The following is a 17394-nucleotide window of genomic DNA, read 5'->3' as shown; positions in this document are numbered from 1 at the left end:
GGAGCTAAATTTATCATTTTTTATGCAAATCAGTTACCATGTGCAGTCCATTCTTTCAGACCTTTCTGGAAATGAGTCACAGCCCTTCAGGGGTCTTGGCTGGTCTTGATCCCCTTCTACTGGGTCAAACTTTGGTCAACAGTCAGTGCCTGGTTCTTGACCTCATTGCTGTGCTTGCACTGTACTGTGTTGCACTTATTTTCAGGAGCCAGAACAAGGATGTTTGTCCCAGAAAAGTGCTGCCCTACCTCCACATGGTTCCCTTCTCCAGCCACAACCTGTTCTTTCTCACAAGAATGGTTATTACCAACGATCCTTGGCTGGCTCTACAGCTATCAGGCTATCAGAATGTTAAGCCATACACATTAGCCACTTATCTTCTGGACTTCTACAGCTGACTTTCATCTAAGTGAATTATTTGCACTGCACACACCCCCATGGGCCTTACCCAGATGCTGCTGAGCACTTAAAAATGCTGTATATGGAGCTGACCCAAAAGGATTCAGGACAAGACTCTAAGCAGCAGATGTAAAACACAAAATATGTGCAGAGGAGTCAACCTGGTGACCTGACTGCTGGTAGCTCTGGTGCCATCACAGGGAACAGAGAAATACCCCCAAGTCCTGCTGTGAAAGGCAAATGGAGGGAATGTGAAAGAGTCGACAGGAGTGGTTGCTCCAGAAAGGAGGGAGCCACGTTTTAGAGCTATACCTACTTTTCCTGATTTTGATTCTTCAGAAAAAAGAACCAAAACATTGCCCTACACATAAGCACCCAGGAATTCAGGATTCCTGTCTCTTACCTGTGCTGGGACACAGTATGTTGTAAGTGCAGACTCCAGGTAAGAGTCTGAATGCCTCCTAGTAAGCCTCCAGCTCACCCCAGCAGTTTAGTTAGTTATTAGGAAGCTGATGGAAAGAACGAGGACTCTGTTATCTGCTGTGGCTTCTGCAGTCCATGAGCACCAGCATTTGTTGAAACAGAGTTGGGATTGGATTGTTCCTGTAATTATTTTAGCACTCTATTCTTAGGCTGATGTTGAAACTACCTTAACCACTGCTTTACTGAAGTAAAGCACATTTTACCCTGTTTCATGCAGTCCCAGCTGCAGCCTCACTCTGCCAGTGCCTTGGTGTGTTTAAAGCTGCAATTTAGTATAATCAAACAAATTAACATAAGCTTGAGTTTTGGCCAGACAAACATGACACAGTTTTAAGCTATGATTTTGTTTTGACTAGTGGCTAATTACATGTGTAAAGGTGTGATACCATTTTGCATTAGAAAACTTATTTATGCACAGTAAATAACTGTTTCCCCCCCCCCCCCAGTTTTAGTGATATTTACTGCATGTTGCACAACTTCATTTTTAAAAAGGAAATAACAAAAAGGTGCACTCTGAGCACCAAGTGGCACAGAGTGTTGTGTGCTAGCAAACATATGATGGGGCTGGTACCAGTGATATATCAATCTCTGCCATATAAGTTAACCATGCATACCCACAAAAAATTTTTCCTCCAAATAACACTATTTCAAGAAGGCTTCATTCTCTTCTGTAAGATCCCATTTTAAGATGATCACATAACTCTGCCAAATTTCTACCATCTGAGTGGGAATTTTTCATATGAGGCATTTACCTCAGAGTGCTGCTGGTGGTTATTTATAGTCAAAGAATTTAATAATACTGTTTAACTTCAGAGAGAAAGGTAATGAAAACTGTTCATTTCTTAGCAAAACAACAGCACTGGATATAATTTTTTTTAATGTAGGAGGAAAGAAGCATCTTGTCTTGACAGCCATATGGAGTGCCACCACAGCACCCTTTGGACTACAGCAGCAGGGTCATGACTGAGCAGATGTCCTAGTTCAGCAGGAGGGACCAGTTAACACTGTGTGTGGGTGATCAAAGCTGTGTATTCTACCCCCTCTATTCATTCCCCAAGGACAATGGGCCATTAGCAGCAGCTGCCCAGGGAGTCATTATCACCTTCACACCCAGCCTGAGGGGGTGTGGCTGCTAAGGGGCCATAAACGGTTCAGCAATACCCCCTGACTCCCAGAGTTAATCACCCATTGTGTGAGTCCCCGCCCAGGGGGAGGGACTGGGTGCTCCCTGAGGGTACATAAGTGGTGGGTAAGAAGACCTTGAGAACCTCTTGTCGGATCCAGAGCAGCAGCAGGACCTCAACAGGAGGAGATCACCGCTCTCAACCAGACTACAGCCATCATCTGCACCAACAGGTTTCTCACTTCTTTTTGCTTTGGACTTGGGGGAAACCAGGCGGGTCTCAGCACAAGGGCAAACAAACCCCTTTGGGTTTGTGCCCCAGGACACTGGGTTATACTGCTAGGTTTTGTAAGTTGAAAGCAATTTCTCTTTGTGTCACTGTATTTATTGTAATATTATTATTAAATTTTAGCCTCTGACTCATAATCTCTCTCTCATGGTGAGTTCATTTTCCCTGCTGGTTCACCTTTAAACCAGCACAGCAGAAATCCTCTTTTCCCAATAGCTCAGTTCTTCCAGTTCCCAAAGACATAGCTAATGGTCTTTAGTTCAGACTGGGAAAGAATTTCAATTCATACTTTTAAACTTCACGTTAATGTCTTGACCACTAAAGGGTACCCAGAGCTGCTTGTACACTGACCTCAGTTAGGCCATAGAAAGCCAGTTATTTTGTGAAGTGCTGCATGATTTGAAGCCATGGCCAGGGCCCAGGCCTTCAGGGTACCCTACTACGGAGGCTGGTGGATGGAGATATGCAGATAGTCCCTAATCTGCTTTGCACAGTGAACAAGATTAAAGGAGGCCTTCACCAGCAGTGAAGGCAATGGGAGGATGCTCAGCATGTGCTGTGTAATGGTGCTGGCTTTGGTCTGTTCGGCTGCCAGAGCTATGCAGCTTGATGGCAAGCAGCTGGGGGAAATGCCAGTTTTGACTCAGCACAGTCTTCGCAAAATTACAGTTTATCTGTGCTATAAGTGTTAAGGAAGTGTGTCTAGGAAGTACACGTCCAGGATGCTTCTGGAATTCATGAGTGCTTGTTTGACACAAGTGGGATACAAGAAAGGCTCAGCTCAGTTAAGCATCTGCAGCATCAGACCTTGAATCAGGCAGGAGGGGGCTGATGTTCTCATCGCTCCTTGGCAAAATTGCCCCAAGACTTCTGAACTTTGCCTTCCCTTTCAAGGGTGCCCTTTTGGGTTCCCAAATGAAGACTTTGCTGACTGCAACTAGGGATTAAGGGAGTGCAACAGACAGGAAGGTAAGAGTCTATTTATCTCTGGCACAGCCTGCCTTTTTCTACTCTGAATGGAAAAGAAGACGAAAGTCCATGGAGCACTTGAGTGAACAACAAATGGCATAAGAACAAATGCAGCAAGAGGGAATGCCAAGGTTGTCATCCCCCATCATCAGTTTGGATGAGTTTCCTCCTCGGAGAAGCCTGGGGAGGCTCGAGGCGGGACCTCATGCAGGAAGCAGGTGGTTTGCTTTACCCAGAGCCACATGTAATGGTCAGGGAGCTGTGCTGCATGCCGGCCAAGCTACAGCAGATGGGTTGCAGTTTGCTTTGCTCAAGGATATTTTTCATGTTATGTGTGGAAAAGAGCAGTAACCCTTGTTTGTTATATGAGGCCTTGTAGGATTTTATTTGGAAAAAAGCCATTTCTGAGATTAAAAAAAAAGCCATTAAAAATGTGAGTCACTGTAATCACATTCAAAGTCCTCCGACATGGTCTTTTTTTTTGCAAAGCCTTCAGTATTAAAAGCAGCCTTTTTTTTTTCAAATTAAGAACTCCACCACAAATTATCGCAAGCTAATTGAGGTGACATTAGGGATATGTTCACTTTACATTACCAAGAAGAATCACCCCAAACATCTCAGAGCACTGGATTCAAACTATTCACAATGCAAGGCTACTGGCAAAATAGCTGTGCCTGCTCTGTGGTGTAACAGGGAACCTTGGGCTGTAAAAGCACGACAACATTCCCTCCAACACAAACGAATTTCAAATCTGGGCTGAACTCAAATCTCTCAAGAGCTGAAGAGAGAGCAGGTCAGTAGTGTTGCTTACTACAACTGCCAGGTGCCACCACGTCTGTGTCAGACCCTGGGCCAGAGGGTTTCAAGGTCTCCTGCTGTGATGGACCTCCTGCAGATCTCTGAGCAGGGATACCTACTCTTTGGACCACCACCGAACTCAGCAATGAATCAGTCTGCAAATCACTGAAAATAATTGATGCTGCTGCATCTCTGGGCATGCAAAACAGCCAATGTTAAATCACAGTGTCAAAACAAAGCATGGGCACCTCCTGGGAGAGGTGGCAGGGCTGCAGCTGTGGGAAGAGGGGGAGCCAAGCACTCAATCATGGTGTGCTGGGTCTGGTCCAGTTCTGTGCTGCTTCCTCAGTGCTGCTAGGATCTTATTTTTACTTTGTGTTTGGCCAAATTCAGACATTGAAAAATGGAGAGAAATCAGAAAACAATTTGAGGGCTTACAGAAAGATCTGATGGTGAGAGACTTAAAAGGTTCTTCCCTTTGGCTTAGCAAATAGTCCAAGTCATCATACTGTATTTTACTAGAGGGACTTACTGAGTGCTTTAAATCACTGGCAAAAGACAAATAGTGCAAGATAATTCCAAACAAGTTAAAATAGACACAAGGCAGAGTTCAAAAGCAAACAATGACTCATTGGTAGCAAAATGTACTAATGGCATTGGTGGTTCCTCTATTTTGATTAGTAGGAGAGGATGGGTTGCTTTCTTCTATAGATGGGCCAAGAGGTTCACACAGAAGTGCTTGGAAAAGGTTGCCCGACTTGAACTGCAAAAGAGGACAGGTCAGATGACATAAAGCTGCCTTCTTATATCAGCAACCTCTGTTATTCACACCACTGAATCAAATCCTGCAGCACATCCATGCACCCAGAATCCAATCAGTATTGTTAGAACATGCAGTTAGCTCACTGTTAAATATTGTCTAGAAAAAATAAATACACGGGTAACTGTGATGCTTAGTAAAAGTAAACCATATTCCTCAGCTCTTTTCCCTTGTAAAACACAGAATAGCCATTTTTGGAAAACAGAATAGAAGCTCACGTAGTGTGTTGTTGTATTATATTACTGAGCTATGTGTTACCAGAAGTGACCTTCAGTGACAGGTAAGAACTGCCCAACTGGCAGACTGTGTGCCATGCAAGCTTTCTCTCTCACTTTTGGCTGAGGGCATTGGAGAGCATTAGACAGTGTAAAGCTTTGGGCCTGGTACACATGCTTTTGAAACTGAAGAAAAATGTCAAAATTATTTTTCAAATGGAGAGAAAACTCCTGATCTTGTATTCATGCTGTTCTGGATTTACACCCACAAGCTATCAAGTGGAAGACAAATGACAGAGCTGTTATTTCAACCAGTTTAATGATTTTGGCAAAAGACAGGGCAGCTGACTCCAAAGATTTGATCTAGGCAAGGCAATGCCTATTCCAAGAGTGGAAATTTCCAACTGGAGTGCTGACAAGCGCATGTTTGTGTTGGAGGCTTAAATCAATCACTTCTATTTTCCCCAATGTGGTTTAGCAAAGTATAAAAGCTGGCTCCTTCATCAATGGTCACAGGCCACTTTTCATGTTTAAGGTATTAGTGCCATGGACTACAGCGATATATTTATGTAAAGCAGCCAGTGTTAGAACCACCTGTTCAATCATTCCTTTACAGTAGCTCTACTTTAAAAACTGTCAACAAATTCTTTGTTGATGGTATCAACAAGGAGTCCAGGAGACCACTGCGTTGTGGACCCCTCTGTGTTCATGCAAAACTCTTCTGCCACCACGACAAATTTCTGAGTCTGCTGCCAAACATTGTTGCCCTCATTGTTACCTTGTGAACTGAACTGACACCAATTCCCCTGGTACTGATGCCTGAATTCATTAGCAAACAAAATGCTGCTGCAGATTTGTACTATGAAAAGCACTTTGAAAGACTTGGACAAGCTTTAGGGGCCTAACAGCAATACTGGGATTTAGATTAAATAAGAAACCCACTCAGCAGCCACCTAACCTTTATTTAGGCCTGGAAGTTCCTGAGGTGCTAATAATACTGCTTCTGTGGATATCCAAAACTGTCCTCACTTACTCTGGTGAGAATCAGAAAGTAAAGGTGATGTAATCTAAGACTGTACGTTTACACAATTTCCTTCTAAGGCAGTACTCTATAAACACTTCCCAGGTCGTGGGAATATCCTGGCAATACTGTATCTTCTTATCAGAGTAATCCTGTGGTGTATGCCCACCACATCGTCTAATTTCCCTACAGGGAGGACCCAGCAAGAGCTCTGCATGCCCAAGAGGCATCAATATCATGCTCAAGGCATCAAAAAGATGTTTCTGTGCAGCCTAAGGGGCCAGATCAGCTACAAGTGCTTTGAACAGAATTAGCACATGGCAAGAGGACTAGATCCTTTCTAAATGGTCATGAGTGCTTAATATTAGTGATGTATTTGCCAGTGCTGACTCCTTGTAGGTTGTAACTCAATGGTTACTTCAGCCAGGCCTTGGAAGGTGTCTCAATGCATCTCGCATCTTCAAAACATTGAAACATCTGCCCAGGGAATATTGTATTTCCTCTCTCCTTCCCTAGGCAGAGAATAGTCATCCTTCACTCCCAAATCAGTAAGAAAAAGAAAAAAAGCCAAGCTAAAAACACATAAAAAAACATAGAGAATCACTATTTAATCACTGATAACCCTGATTCTATCCCAGAACCCAGAAATACTACAAACACAGGATTTCTCAAACTCCTGAAAATCAGGAGCCCTAAACATTTCTCTGTCTTTTGCTCCTGAAGTGGTTCCTGTTTGGAAATCTTCCACCTTGGCTCTCCAATAATTATTATGGTAGCTGCTGTCTCCTTTGGGCTCTTTGCTAACACACTCTGGCTGATTTCTTTAGAAGGAATGAACAAATAAATTTGAACAAGAAAAATGCCAAGCCTCCGAGGACAGTAATAAAAGAGCAGATTGAAAGACAGTTCAGTCCAATTATCTACACCCCAGTGTTATGGGAGGCAATATTTTGTTCTGTAAGCAACCAATGATCCTGCATAAAGTGGGTTGAAAGGAGACATCACAAGAGTGAGACCATTTCGAGTTCAGAAGACTTTTTAGTCCATCCTTTCAGCACTGTTTATACACCTGAGACCAAACAGTCATTTGAAATAGAAAAATTAGTCCTTAGAATCATTTGTAGTCAGACATGTCCCAGCTTCTAGTTGACCTTGGCCACTGCTGGTGCTACAGGTTGCCTATCTCAGCCCCATTTGAGGCCAGACATCACTCACTATGACCATCTTTCCTTTGGTTTTAGGTGACCAGTGCCCTTACATGCAAAACATGATGCTGCCAAAAGCTGGACTGTAGTGAGGAGTAGGCAATCAGCCTGCCAGGTGAACACCAGGCCCCGGCCATGGGCAGATAGTCTAATCTAGTCCAAAGATCACTTATTTTTCACCAGCTGAAAACATTTGGTAAATGCATCCTGAAATTTTACAGCAAAAATTAAACAGTCTTGCTCTACTCCAGAGCTCCCATTTCCAGGCCCATGGCCAGTTAATACTTCATCTCTTGCTGCAGTGTGATCAGCAGTGGAACAAGCACTAAACGAGTCCTCCTGGTTCTGCTCTGTCAAAAACCCCAGGCTGGACCCTCAGGGACCACATGAGATGCTGCCTGCCCACCACACCTCCCCCGGGTTGATTTCTGCAGATCCCATGGAGGACCTGCTCAGGAAAATTCAGTCTGCAGGTGCAATCTTTGCACCTTCTCTGCCCACATTTTTAATGTCAGAAAAAACATTGCAAGAAAGTAACTCATTATTGAAGAGAAGAACTCCAGAGATGGTTTTGTATTCCAGTGCAAAGACTTTTCTTTTAGCAGGCATTTGTCTGTAGTGTTTGCAACGTAAGTATGGCAAGCAGAATCCAAAAATAGCATTGATTAAACACTGATTCTTGAAACAAGTCATGTACCTTTCTTGGCAGAGCAGTAACAAATTCTCATCACTGAGTTTTTCCAATCTTGCAATACATTAATTAGTTGTAACATACTTGAGTCACAAAGATCATGTCAAATCACAACTTTTAATTGCACATAATTCCTCCCAGTGTTTTTCTCCATAAATTACTTTCAAATATGTTAGAGTTTAAAGAAAATATTTTAACCCTTATTTTTGTGTAAACCCAGAGGAAGAAAATAAAAGCATTGTTAAAAAAGAAATCCAGTAATATAAAATTAATAATAAATTTTGCCACAGATTTTACATTTGATTTCTTGATTTAAGGAGAAAATTCTATACCTGGTAACCTTTATTTCCTCCTTCAGCCCTCCTGAGTCAGTCATGGAAACAGATTTTGGAAAGATGCCCAAGGCCAATCATTTAAAAAAACAACAAAACCAAATCCTTTCAAACATTTGTTTCCCAGGTCACAGAATAAGAACCTGTAGGGCTCCTATTTCCATCTTTAGAACATACTCTCACTTGAGACTTAGAAAGCAGCTTAAATTTGACTTGCAAAAGAAAGAGAGAGGCATGCCCTTGCTCCCTGAAGAAAGCATGTGAAAATAATCTGGGTTTTTTTAATTATTGTTTTAAGCTTTAGAAACTTAAACTCAAGCTGTAAGAGGGGAGAGAAAGGCCAAGCCAGGCAGCTGGTACAAGTAAGATACAGACACAGAGCCTTGTCCTGTGTCAGATGGGAAAGGTCCATTTTGAAAACCAGCTTCACAAGTTCCCACACATTCTACTGCCTGGGACATTGCTACACAGGAAAAACTGCATCTCTGTGTGTTCTTTGTACCATTTGAAATGAAACTGTCTGAGGGATCTGCAGCTGTACCTATTTTAAAGTTAGATAAAAAATTATATATAAAAAAGAAACCTCATTTCCTCTTACCCCAGGGGAACAAAATACACATTGTCTATGACCCTTAGCCATTACTGCAGATTAATTTAAACCTAAACCAAGACACAAACACTTTTCAAGAGCACTTTCACTTGTTAGGCAGAGGATGTGTCAGTGCTGGCTGAGGAGGATCAGTACTAGCAGGCAGGGATAAGTGGGCCCATAATGAATGCCCAGAAGCAGCTTTTTTGCTGGGAGTCTGGGACTGAGGCACACCCAGACCCCTCAAATCTGAACACAGAGCCTGCATTGCCCTCTTTCCCATCCCTGCTGGCTCTTCAAACCAGTGTTACAATACAATAACAGTATCGTACAGTTATTTTTTCAAAATACATCAAAAGGGGGAGCCTGGCTACCCCACTTTCCCCAAAGAACTATGTATTTTCTTCACTAAAACCTTCTTTTGCTGAAAAAGAACTTAAACTCATTCCAAACTATGCTAACAAGTCATAGAACCCAGCCCAGTGCACAGGACTCTTCTTGAAGGATCTTAATTGTCAAGCGTAGTTCCCTAGACCTGCCTTGGCCAGGCACCCTAAATGTGTGTGTGTGCTCATGTGCCTTTGTTTATGGCAAATACTCCCTTCCCCCTACTCACACAAGTGTTTATTTCCTTGGAAGATAAGAGAATTAATCTGATGGTAGGGGATAATCAGGCTTGTCCCTCTACACATAATACAAAATTCTTTGTGTGTACCTATTTGTGTGTACTATATATAGGCCCACAGTTTTGACTTCTGAACAGGAAGGAACAGATTTAAAAAGCATTGTACATATAGCAGAATACTGTGAAGTCACTTATGAAAATTCTCATTTCCCACCATTATCTTTAAGCATCTACACAAATCTGAGGGGTCTCAAAGGGGAATTTTTATAATCCTGTTCTGTGCCTATTTGCATTTCAAGACAATTAAAACTGTAAAAGTATCACCAGGAGGCACTCATACTAGGAGAATATTCTGTTTCATTAATGGTTATTATGGTTATTTAGTTTTTCTTAAGGCTTCTTTCGAACACATTTGGTAGAATCATGGCATAAATTAATTAGGATTAAATAATACTATGGGTCATCAGAATACAGGAGTTCAATGCATACTTGAATATGTTTGAGAAAAAAGGTGCTGCTGCTCCTTGTTTCAGTGGTGTTCCTCTTGATAATTGGCATGTAGGTGCTTTCTTCTGTCAGCTTTGACTTTCCACCAAGTCATCTTGACTTTCCACCAAGTCATGTGCCATAGCATGAACTGTGACAATCTGGTTGTATTTTCCCTGTTACTTTGTGTCCTAAGGAAATGTGGTGAGAGAAGGGAAAAACAAGAATTCTATAAGGAATTTTATTAAAACAAATACCCCACCAATCCATCATTTAAACATTCTTTGCTCCAGTAATCATCGGTTTCATTTGACTGGTTGTAACAATAGCTTGAAAAAACTCTGAAAAAATCTTGAAAAATCTTTTGGGAACAGGAATAGAAACTAAGGGAACAGTGTATTTATTAAATATGACTAGAGCACATTTGTGACTCAATTCTCCTAGGTCATCCCATTATCTGATACCTCATTTAAACAGAGACAGAAAAAAAACCCTACTTACCAGGAATATGTCCACATTCAATAAAAGGAATTTGTAAATGCTTCTCTTTTTCATTTCTTGCAATTATAAATACACCAAGGAAAGACAGGAGACACCTGCACAATAACAGTGGCATAGTCTCATTAGAAACAGTTCACTGCATCTGAGATGAGAATTTCTTTCCATGTTTCTTTTTCAAGGACTTCCAAACCCAAGTTGCTGAGTTTATAAAGAAACATTTCTTCCTGGCAGCTCTATAAGTTCATTTTGGGCTTTCTTTCAGTCTAGTTTTTGCCTCCTGAAGCTTTATTATCAGTTCCAAAAGCTCCACAGCCAAAATTACACTTTCAGCAATATACACCTAATCAAACGCCTGTGAGTGTGAGACCACAACATTTGAATCCCCAAGCAAACCTTCACGAGCATCCAAGCTAGGATTCTAGCATGTGCAATTTCATTAACAACTCAAGTCTAGCTGCAGACAATCAACATCTCTGTTGTTTTTCTCATTTGACTTTGTGTCTCGGGGGCAAGCTGCAGGCCAGAAGCAATGAAAAACTGCTATGGTTGAACAAATCTTCTATCCACTCTGTGTTGGACACATAACCCCTAATTCCTATCTGCCAAATACATGGTTGCTCATCTCCACTTTTTGTCTCTTCTCCAGCACTCTGACACGTTGTGTGCACCTACTCCAGCCCAACTGCAAAAGATGAAGATGTCTGCAGCTATCAGCCCCATTTATTAGACAGCACTGTGGCAAGTCACCTCCAGCAGTGCTGTGAGATGCTTTTAAACATCTCACACCCGTTATCAAGTAACTGTCACCTGTCCCAAGAGTTGTTATGGTGCTGAGAGACAGCAGAAGATTCCTGCTCTCATGACACCCAGGCCATTCTTCAAAAATTTATTTAGCTTGCTCTGAATTTTTCTGCAGGCACACTGTGTCTTTCTTGACACAAGAAGATGGTGCAGAGTCATTATAGTACTCTCCAATAGGCAAGCATCTCATATAGTTGCCAATGCCTAGCAGCAGCAAAGACCAGCCAGACACACAAATACAAGGTAACATGGGAAGAAATGTCTCACAACTGTAACAGCACTCCCTATAACTTGCTGTTTGGTGGAGAGCAGTGATTTCTCCCTCCTGCTGGAGAAACACGTGCTGCTGGTTTTTCATTCCATCACGAGATTAGTAGTTCATAAGTGTCTCACATTTTCACATATTTGGATTCAAAACCAGGCTCCAAACTCCCAAAGAACGGACATCAATCTTTTTTTTAGTGTTTTTTTTTAATCCTACTAAATGGCTATTCCATAATACTTTAATAACAGGATGGGTTTCTTCTTACTGAGAAAAGAAGAGATTTCACAAGACAATGCTGTTTCAATACAAATGTTAGTGAAGACTTTAGGCTGATACACTTACCCGAACAGAAACATGAACACACTCAGTAAAGATGCACTTAGGAATTCCCGATAAAATATGACCCCTGGAATGTGATAGAAACAAGAATTGTAGATCTTGACTGACTTCCAAGTGATATGAATTACAGCTGGGAGGGTCAGAAGCAGTGTCATGCTTAAATGGAGCAAAAAAATCCCAAATAAGGTATTACTACCCATTGTGATGTGTTCACTTTATGTGCTTATATTCTATAATCTAGGCTTTCACAAGATGCTGCATGGGACTGGTGAAGATTTAGTCAGTCAGATTGGAACATGTGCTGGGTTAGTAACTGCACAGATGCATTTATTTTTTGCATTGTCATCAACAGTTTTTATGCAGGTCAAACTCAAGGTCTTACTCACAAGAAGAGACATACCAATACAGCTAAATGGTTCTTCATGGATTTCATTAAGCTACTCCAATAGACCATGTGGACATCTTAACTCCAATTGGGAACAGATTTTCAATAACTAACTGTGTCCCTGATGTTTATACCAAGTTAAGGGCTCCAGCAGCCAAGTTTGCCAAATCTTTCTAACTGAAGGGATCACTAGCTCTTTCTGGTTACCCCTCTTCCAGGAATTAGCACCTCTGTAGCAGAGGTGACAGAACCAGATGTGTATCTGGATCTCAGCTGCCGATTAACAGCCGAGTATATTAGCTTTGAGCACAGTTCTGCTTAGAAATGCCAGGGTGTGAACCAGTGCAGCTGAAGTGTGACTGCGCCTTCAAAGTCTGTAACAGGGGATGGGGGAGCCATGAGACAAGGTATCTTCTGTGAGCATCCCAGCAAGATTCTCCAGAGGTTGTTCTTCTAAGCCATGCGCTGGTTTAACTAACCTGGTGCAAATGCATGTGTATCCAGTATCAAGGCTATTAAGCCATTCCTGAATAGGTACTCAATCTCTTAAGAAGGCACCAGGCCAAACTCCCCATATGGTCATAGGAATGCAACCCCTTTTTGGCACAAATCTCCTCAGTCACAAAGTGTAGGTCTCTTCTAACACAGGTGCTGTGGCAATCTGTGTATGAAGCTAACTCCCCTTCTCATTAATGGCAGCTCTGCATGAGAAACTCTGCACAGCAATGACAGGAAAGCCCCCAGTGTGCGCTAAAATGAGTCATAAATGTTCTAACAACATGATCATTTTGGCTCATTGCTGATACAGCACTTATTTGTCCTCCCTGCTCATGTTCTGACTCTGCACACCATTTCCAAGATTTGCAATCCCTCTTTAACAACGCTGAGTTCAAAGTTCTCACCCAGAGTAAGATGTTAAATGCTTAAAAAGTCTTTGGAGTCATTTTATTTCCTTCACTTAACCCAGAATTCCACCTTCTGAAATGGAATATATGCTAACTACTATGAAGCACAGCTGGTTGTCATTTGAGTAGTTTGCCAGGCCATTGAAATGACTCTACCAGTTCATATACACAGGGGCTGGTGTGCACATGGGAAACGCATTTACTCCATGTCAGGATGAGGCCAGGATAAATGCAGGTACTTCTAGTAAGCCAGCAAGACAGGTAAATCACACTATCTATTCTGGAAAACTAGAATTTGATTGTTTTTCATAGAAAATAGTTTTGGGATGGAAGGGACCTTAAAGATAATCTAGTTCCAACATCCCTGCCATTTTATTCACAGCTTCAGAAGCTGTGAACTTATTTATTTTTCAGAACTTAAACTCCTGTGACTTAAGAAAAACTTCTTTTTGTGCAGATAATAACCATAACTGACTTGGGTTTAGAAAATCATTCTGTAGAGGGAGAAGGCCAGAAACAAACCTGAAAGGATGGCACTGGTGGTGAAGAACACAAAATTAATGGGCACAATTGCTGTTGCTTCATACAGATGCATTGCTTGATTCAAGAACCTACAAGACAAGCATTATTACACCTCATGCCTATAGGAGATTCCTTGCACTTTAAGTCAGGTTAAGGCACTTTATGTCAGTTTAACAATAAGTGTGAGCATTTCTTACCATAATAGCACATAACCCTGAACAGCATACGTGTATTGAATCCACTTTATGGTTTTGACTGCAGGGTATAAATGAATAGGAAAAAGCAAGATGATTGGCATGGATTCTTCTGGTCATAGCCTGTCAATGGACAGTTTTTTGAAGTATTCTTTTGGAAAAATTTTGTCTACCAAAGATAAGAGAGGAATGCTAGGGTATTATTGCTTACAGTCTGCATCAGTTCTTGGAAGCAGTGCTGCTGCAAGTAGCCAGGGACAAGTTGCTCTAATTTAAACAGGTTGTGTAAGGGTATTCTTACAGCACAGACACCAACATGAGTTCTTGTAGGAACTGTTTCACTTTGCTGAAGTCGACATAGCTACTGCTCAATCCAGCTTTGCTGAAACATGTATTTGTATGTTTATCCATGCAATTACACCCCAAGAAACATTCTGTCCTGCCGGAAAAGTCCAGGAAGATAACTCCAAGCCTGCGCTCCTTGGGTAGGAAACTCTGCTGTCTTCTTCAGAAAGGCAACAGGACTGCTCACCAGAATGATGAGCAGGAGTGTGCAGGAGCACAGGAGCATACACTGCACATAGACCTGCAGGACCAAGACACTGGCCATGGGTAGCCTGCACAATCTGCATCAGCAGATGAAAAAGGCTAAGCAATTAACCCACTTGTACAGAGGCCACATCTGTCAACATTGACTGATAGAGCGTAGAGTGATGAATCATGAGTGTGAACTTGTGGATGCACCAGCAGATACTCTGTTACATGAAAGTGTATTTCAGACCAAAAATGAGAAATCAGGACCTGCAGAGTATATTCAAAACTATATAAAGAACTACACTTAAATGTTTCATTGTTACAATCTATGTGCACAGTAAAAATCCAGGCTTGGATCTGTTTTAGCCATTAAAGCAATTGCATGGTTATTTTAGCAACTGTTGAACAGTCTCCATGGTGCTTTAAAAATAAAGAAATCCTGCATATCCACAGGATAGTCAGGATTTTGAAGTCATTGAAAACACCTCATTATTTTCTCCCATTTGCAACAAACTTGGTCACAGGGACTAAAACAGTGATACCAAGGCCCAGCATCGGATCCAGGAGATTGTTCCAGCACAGGCTGTTCTGAGCTAACACATAACAGTCAAATAAAACAAGAGAGGAAACAAATAAAATGAAAAATTTAGACTGACAGTGCAGTTTCCATTAGAAAATGTGTCCAAGAGAGAAGAGAGAAAGGGACACTGAACCCTGGGAATGAAATAGGCACATTTCACTTCTGTTTTAATTTTGGCCCAGCAAAAGAAAGAAAGAAAGAAAAACTGGCAAGATGGAGAGGTTAATTCAGCAGCTTCCTATTTACCAAGCTCTTATTTCCTGTTTTAAATGCTCAGAGCTGTTCTCCTGGTGAAGACAAGCTGGATGTAAATCACTCTATAATCTGTTACAGGGGAGTTCCTGAGTCAGCCATGGAGAGTCACTGCATAATAATGCATGGACTTTCTGATTCCACATGGGAATGGTATTGTCTGCCATGAAAAAGCTGTGTTGGCTTTTCTATCGGAAAATAATCATGCAAGTAAATACTCAGGCTGACACCAGAGCAGCCTAGATGAGATTACTCAACGATGCTATCAGCACCTGAAGCAGAGGGACAGGCACAAAGGGAACAGACTCGCTATTCAGCTGCATGACACATTTTACCACACTGCCATCCCCAGCAATCTGCAAAGGCAGCATAACCCAACCACTTAACAGACCAGAGGCCTGAAGGGAGAACTGAGATGTCCCCTGCACATCAAAAGTTAACTGTTTCCCAGAAAGCTACAGACAGCAAAGTGCCATGTGCAGATTTAACAGAGGCAGGGAGAAAGCTGGGATAAACTCTCTTCTTCAGTCTCACTGAAGCTGGGGAAAAGAGATGCATAATGAGGATAAACAGGGCCATTGGATTATTCAGCAATAAAGATTTCTAAAGGTAACCCCCAAAAGATTACATAAGCATAAATTTCAGTTAGGAAGTTAAGACCTGTGCCAAGTAAATTTGGGAAGACCTTGTAGAAGGTGATAAGGAGAGAAGGTAGCATCTATAACACTCAATTATAAACAAAGAAATAAAGCTATATAAATAATTCAATCAGCTGGAAGCAATTAAATGCATCAGTCAGCTCTGCCAGGAATTTGTTGCCTTAAAATGTGACTTGTATCTGGAATCATTACCAGTACCAAATAAACTGACAGATAAAATGTATATAAAGTATAGGAGACAAGTAGGAAGTCACTTACTTGACTTGGAAAGCACAAGAACTTGCCAGTAAAACAAACATGATATAGAAAATGGAATATGTTAGCTGCATTTTCCCCTTCACAGAAAGTGTTATCATGCTGGCCACAGCCTTTACAGCAATGACAGTCAGTGATGCTGAAAGGGAAAGGGATAGATTAGCAGGGCAGGATTCACAGCAGTAACCTCAGAGCCTCAGGGAAGGAGGACAAGGTTCCAGGTCAGAGCCACAGGTCTGATTACCTAAAGTAAGACTGAGGTAGGATTTAGGCACCTAAACCCAAGTGTATGATTTTATAAATGCTAAGCTACTGTCTAAACTCAGAGTGGCCTTAGGTCTCTGTGTGTGCTTCATGTTTTCCTTTCAAGTTCTTGTAGCACATGGGACTACCAGTTGAAGGTGGTACAACAGCTCCATCAACTTCCAGACATGCTTTATTTAGCTCCAGCTGCTAATTTGGAGCCCATGCTGCATTATTCAGGAGAGATCTGAGAGGTCTGGTTATCCATTCAAAGAGGTTAGGACACCTCCTAATAGCAGCCTGCATGTGACACTGGCAGACTAAAATAACTCTTCACCCTCAGGATTTCTCTGCTGAGAGAGGAGCTGGCCAAAGCTGGCCTAAACTCACTTCTGGGATTACATCCCAAAGCACCTCCCCAGGGGTTATGTATGGAGGACAGACAACCAACACAGGGGTCTGCACTTTGTTTCAGGGGTGAGGCTCTGAAGACCATTTATGGGACTTAGCCCATAAAACAGAATATTTCAGTAGTGTGTTGTCAATCCATTTAATCACTATTAATGCATCAGCACAAACAAACCTCAGATAGCAGGCAATGGATTTAATGCATGTCACCAGTTCAGAGAAGTTTTGCAAAACAGGTCTTTCAGAAAAGCAGTTCAGAGTTTTATAGCATAGAGTTACTTTAGATTTCTTATTGGAGTGTGCTCTTGGTTTGTTGAAGCTAATCCAAGTAGACTCTGATTACTGCAAATAAAATATAATACATTCAGAAGAAACTAAAAATTTTAAGAAGAGTCAGGCTGCAGAGATGACCTTTGAAGAACGGTAATTAATTGTCAGGAGCACTATCCCCCAGCTGGGATCCAGTTCCATCCTCGTGCAGAGCTGAGGAGTGTTGGATTTCAGTG

General features: G+C 41.8%; 1 protein-coding gene across 1 annotated transcript in view; it reads right to left on the bottom strand.

Annotated features, from left to right (window-relative positions):
- Positions 1–8116: 8116 nt before the first annotated feature.
- NIPAL2 (NIPA like domain containing 2) overlaps positions 8117–17394 on the bottom strand; it is a 52503-nt gene continuing 43225 nt past the window's right edge. The window contains exons 7-11 of the mRNA XM_071553057.1: positions 16241–16376; positions 13764–13852; positions 11955–12018; positions 10547–10641; positions 8117–10236 (exon numbers count right to left, since the gene is read on the bottom strand). Coding sequence (XP_071409158.1) covers positions 10178–10236; positions 10547–10641; positions 11955–12018; positions 13764–13852; positions 16241–16376 — 443 coding nt within the window. The 3' untranslated portion in view covers positions 8117–10177. The remainder of the gene's footprint in view (positions 10237–10546; positions 10642–11954; positions 12019–13763; positions 13853–16240; positions 16377–17394) is intronic.

This window comes from Pithys albifrons, chromosome 4, assembly GCF_047495875.1.
Source record: "Pithys albifrons albifrons isolate INPA30051 chromosome 4, PitAlb_v1, whole genome shotgun sequence".
Taxonomy (NCBI): Eukaryota; Metazoa; Chordata; class Aves; order Passeriformes; family Thamnophilidae; genus Pithys; species Pithys albifrons.
Note: the sequence above shows the minus strand (reverse complement) of the source record. Positions and strands in the feature narration are given on the sequence as shown.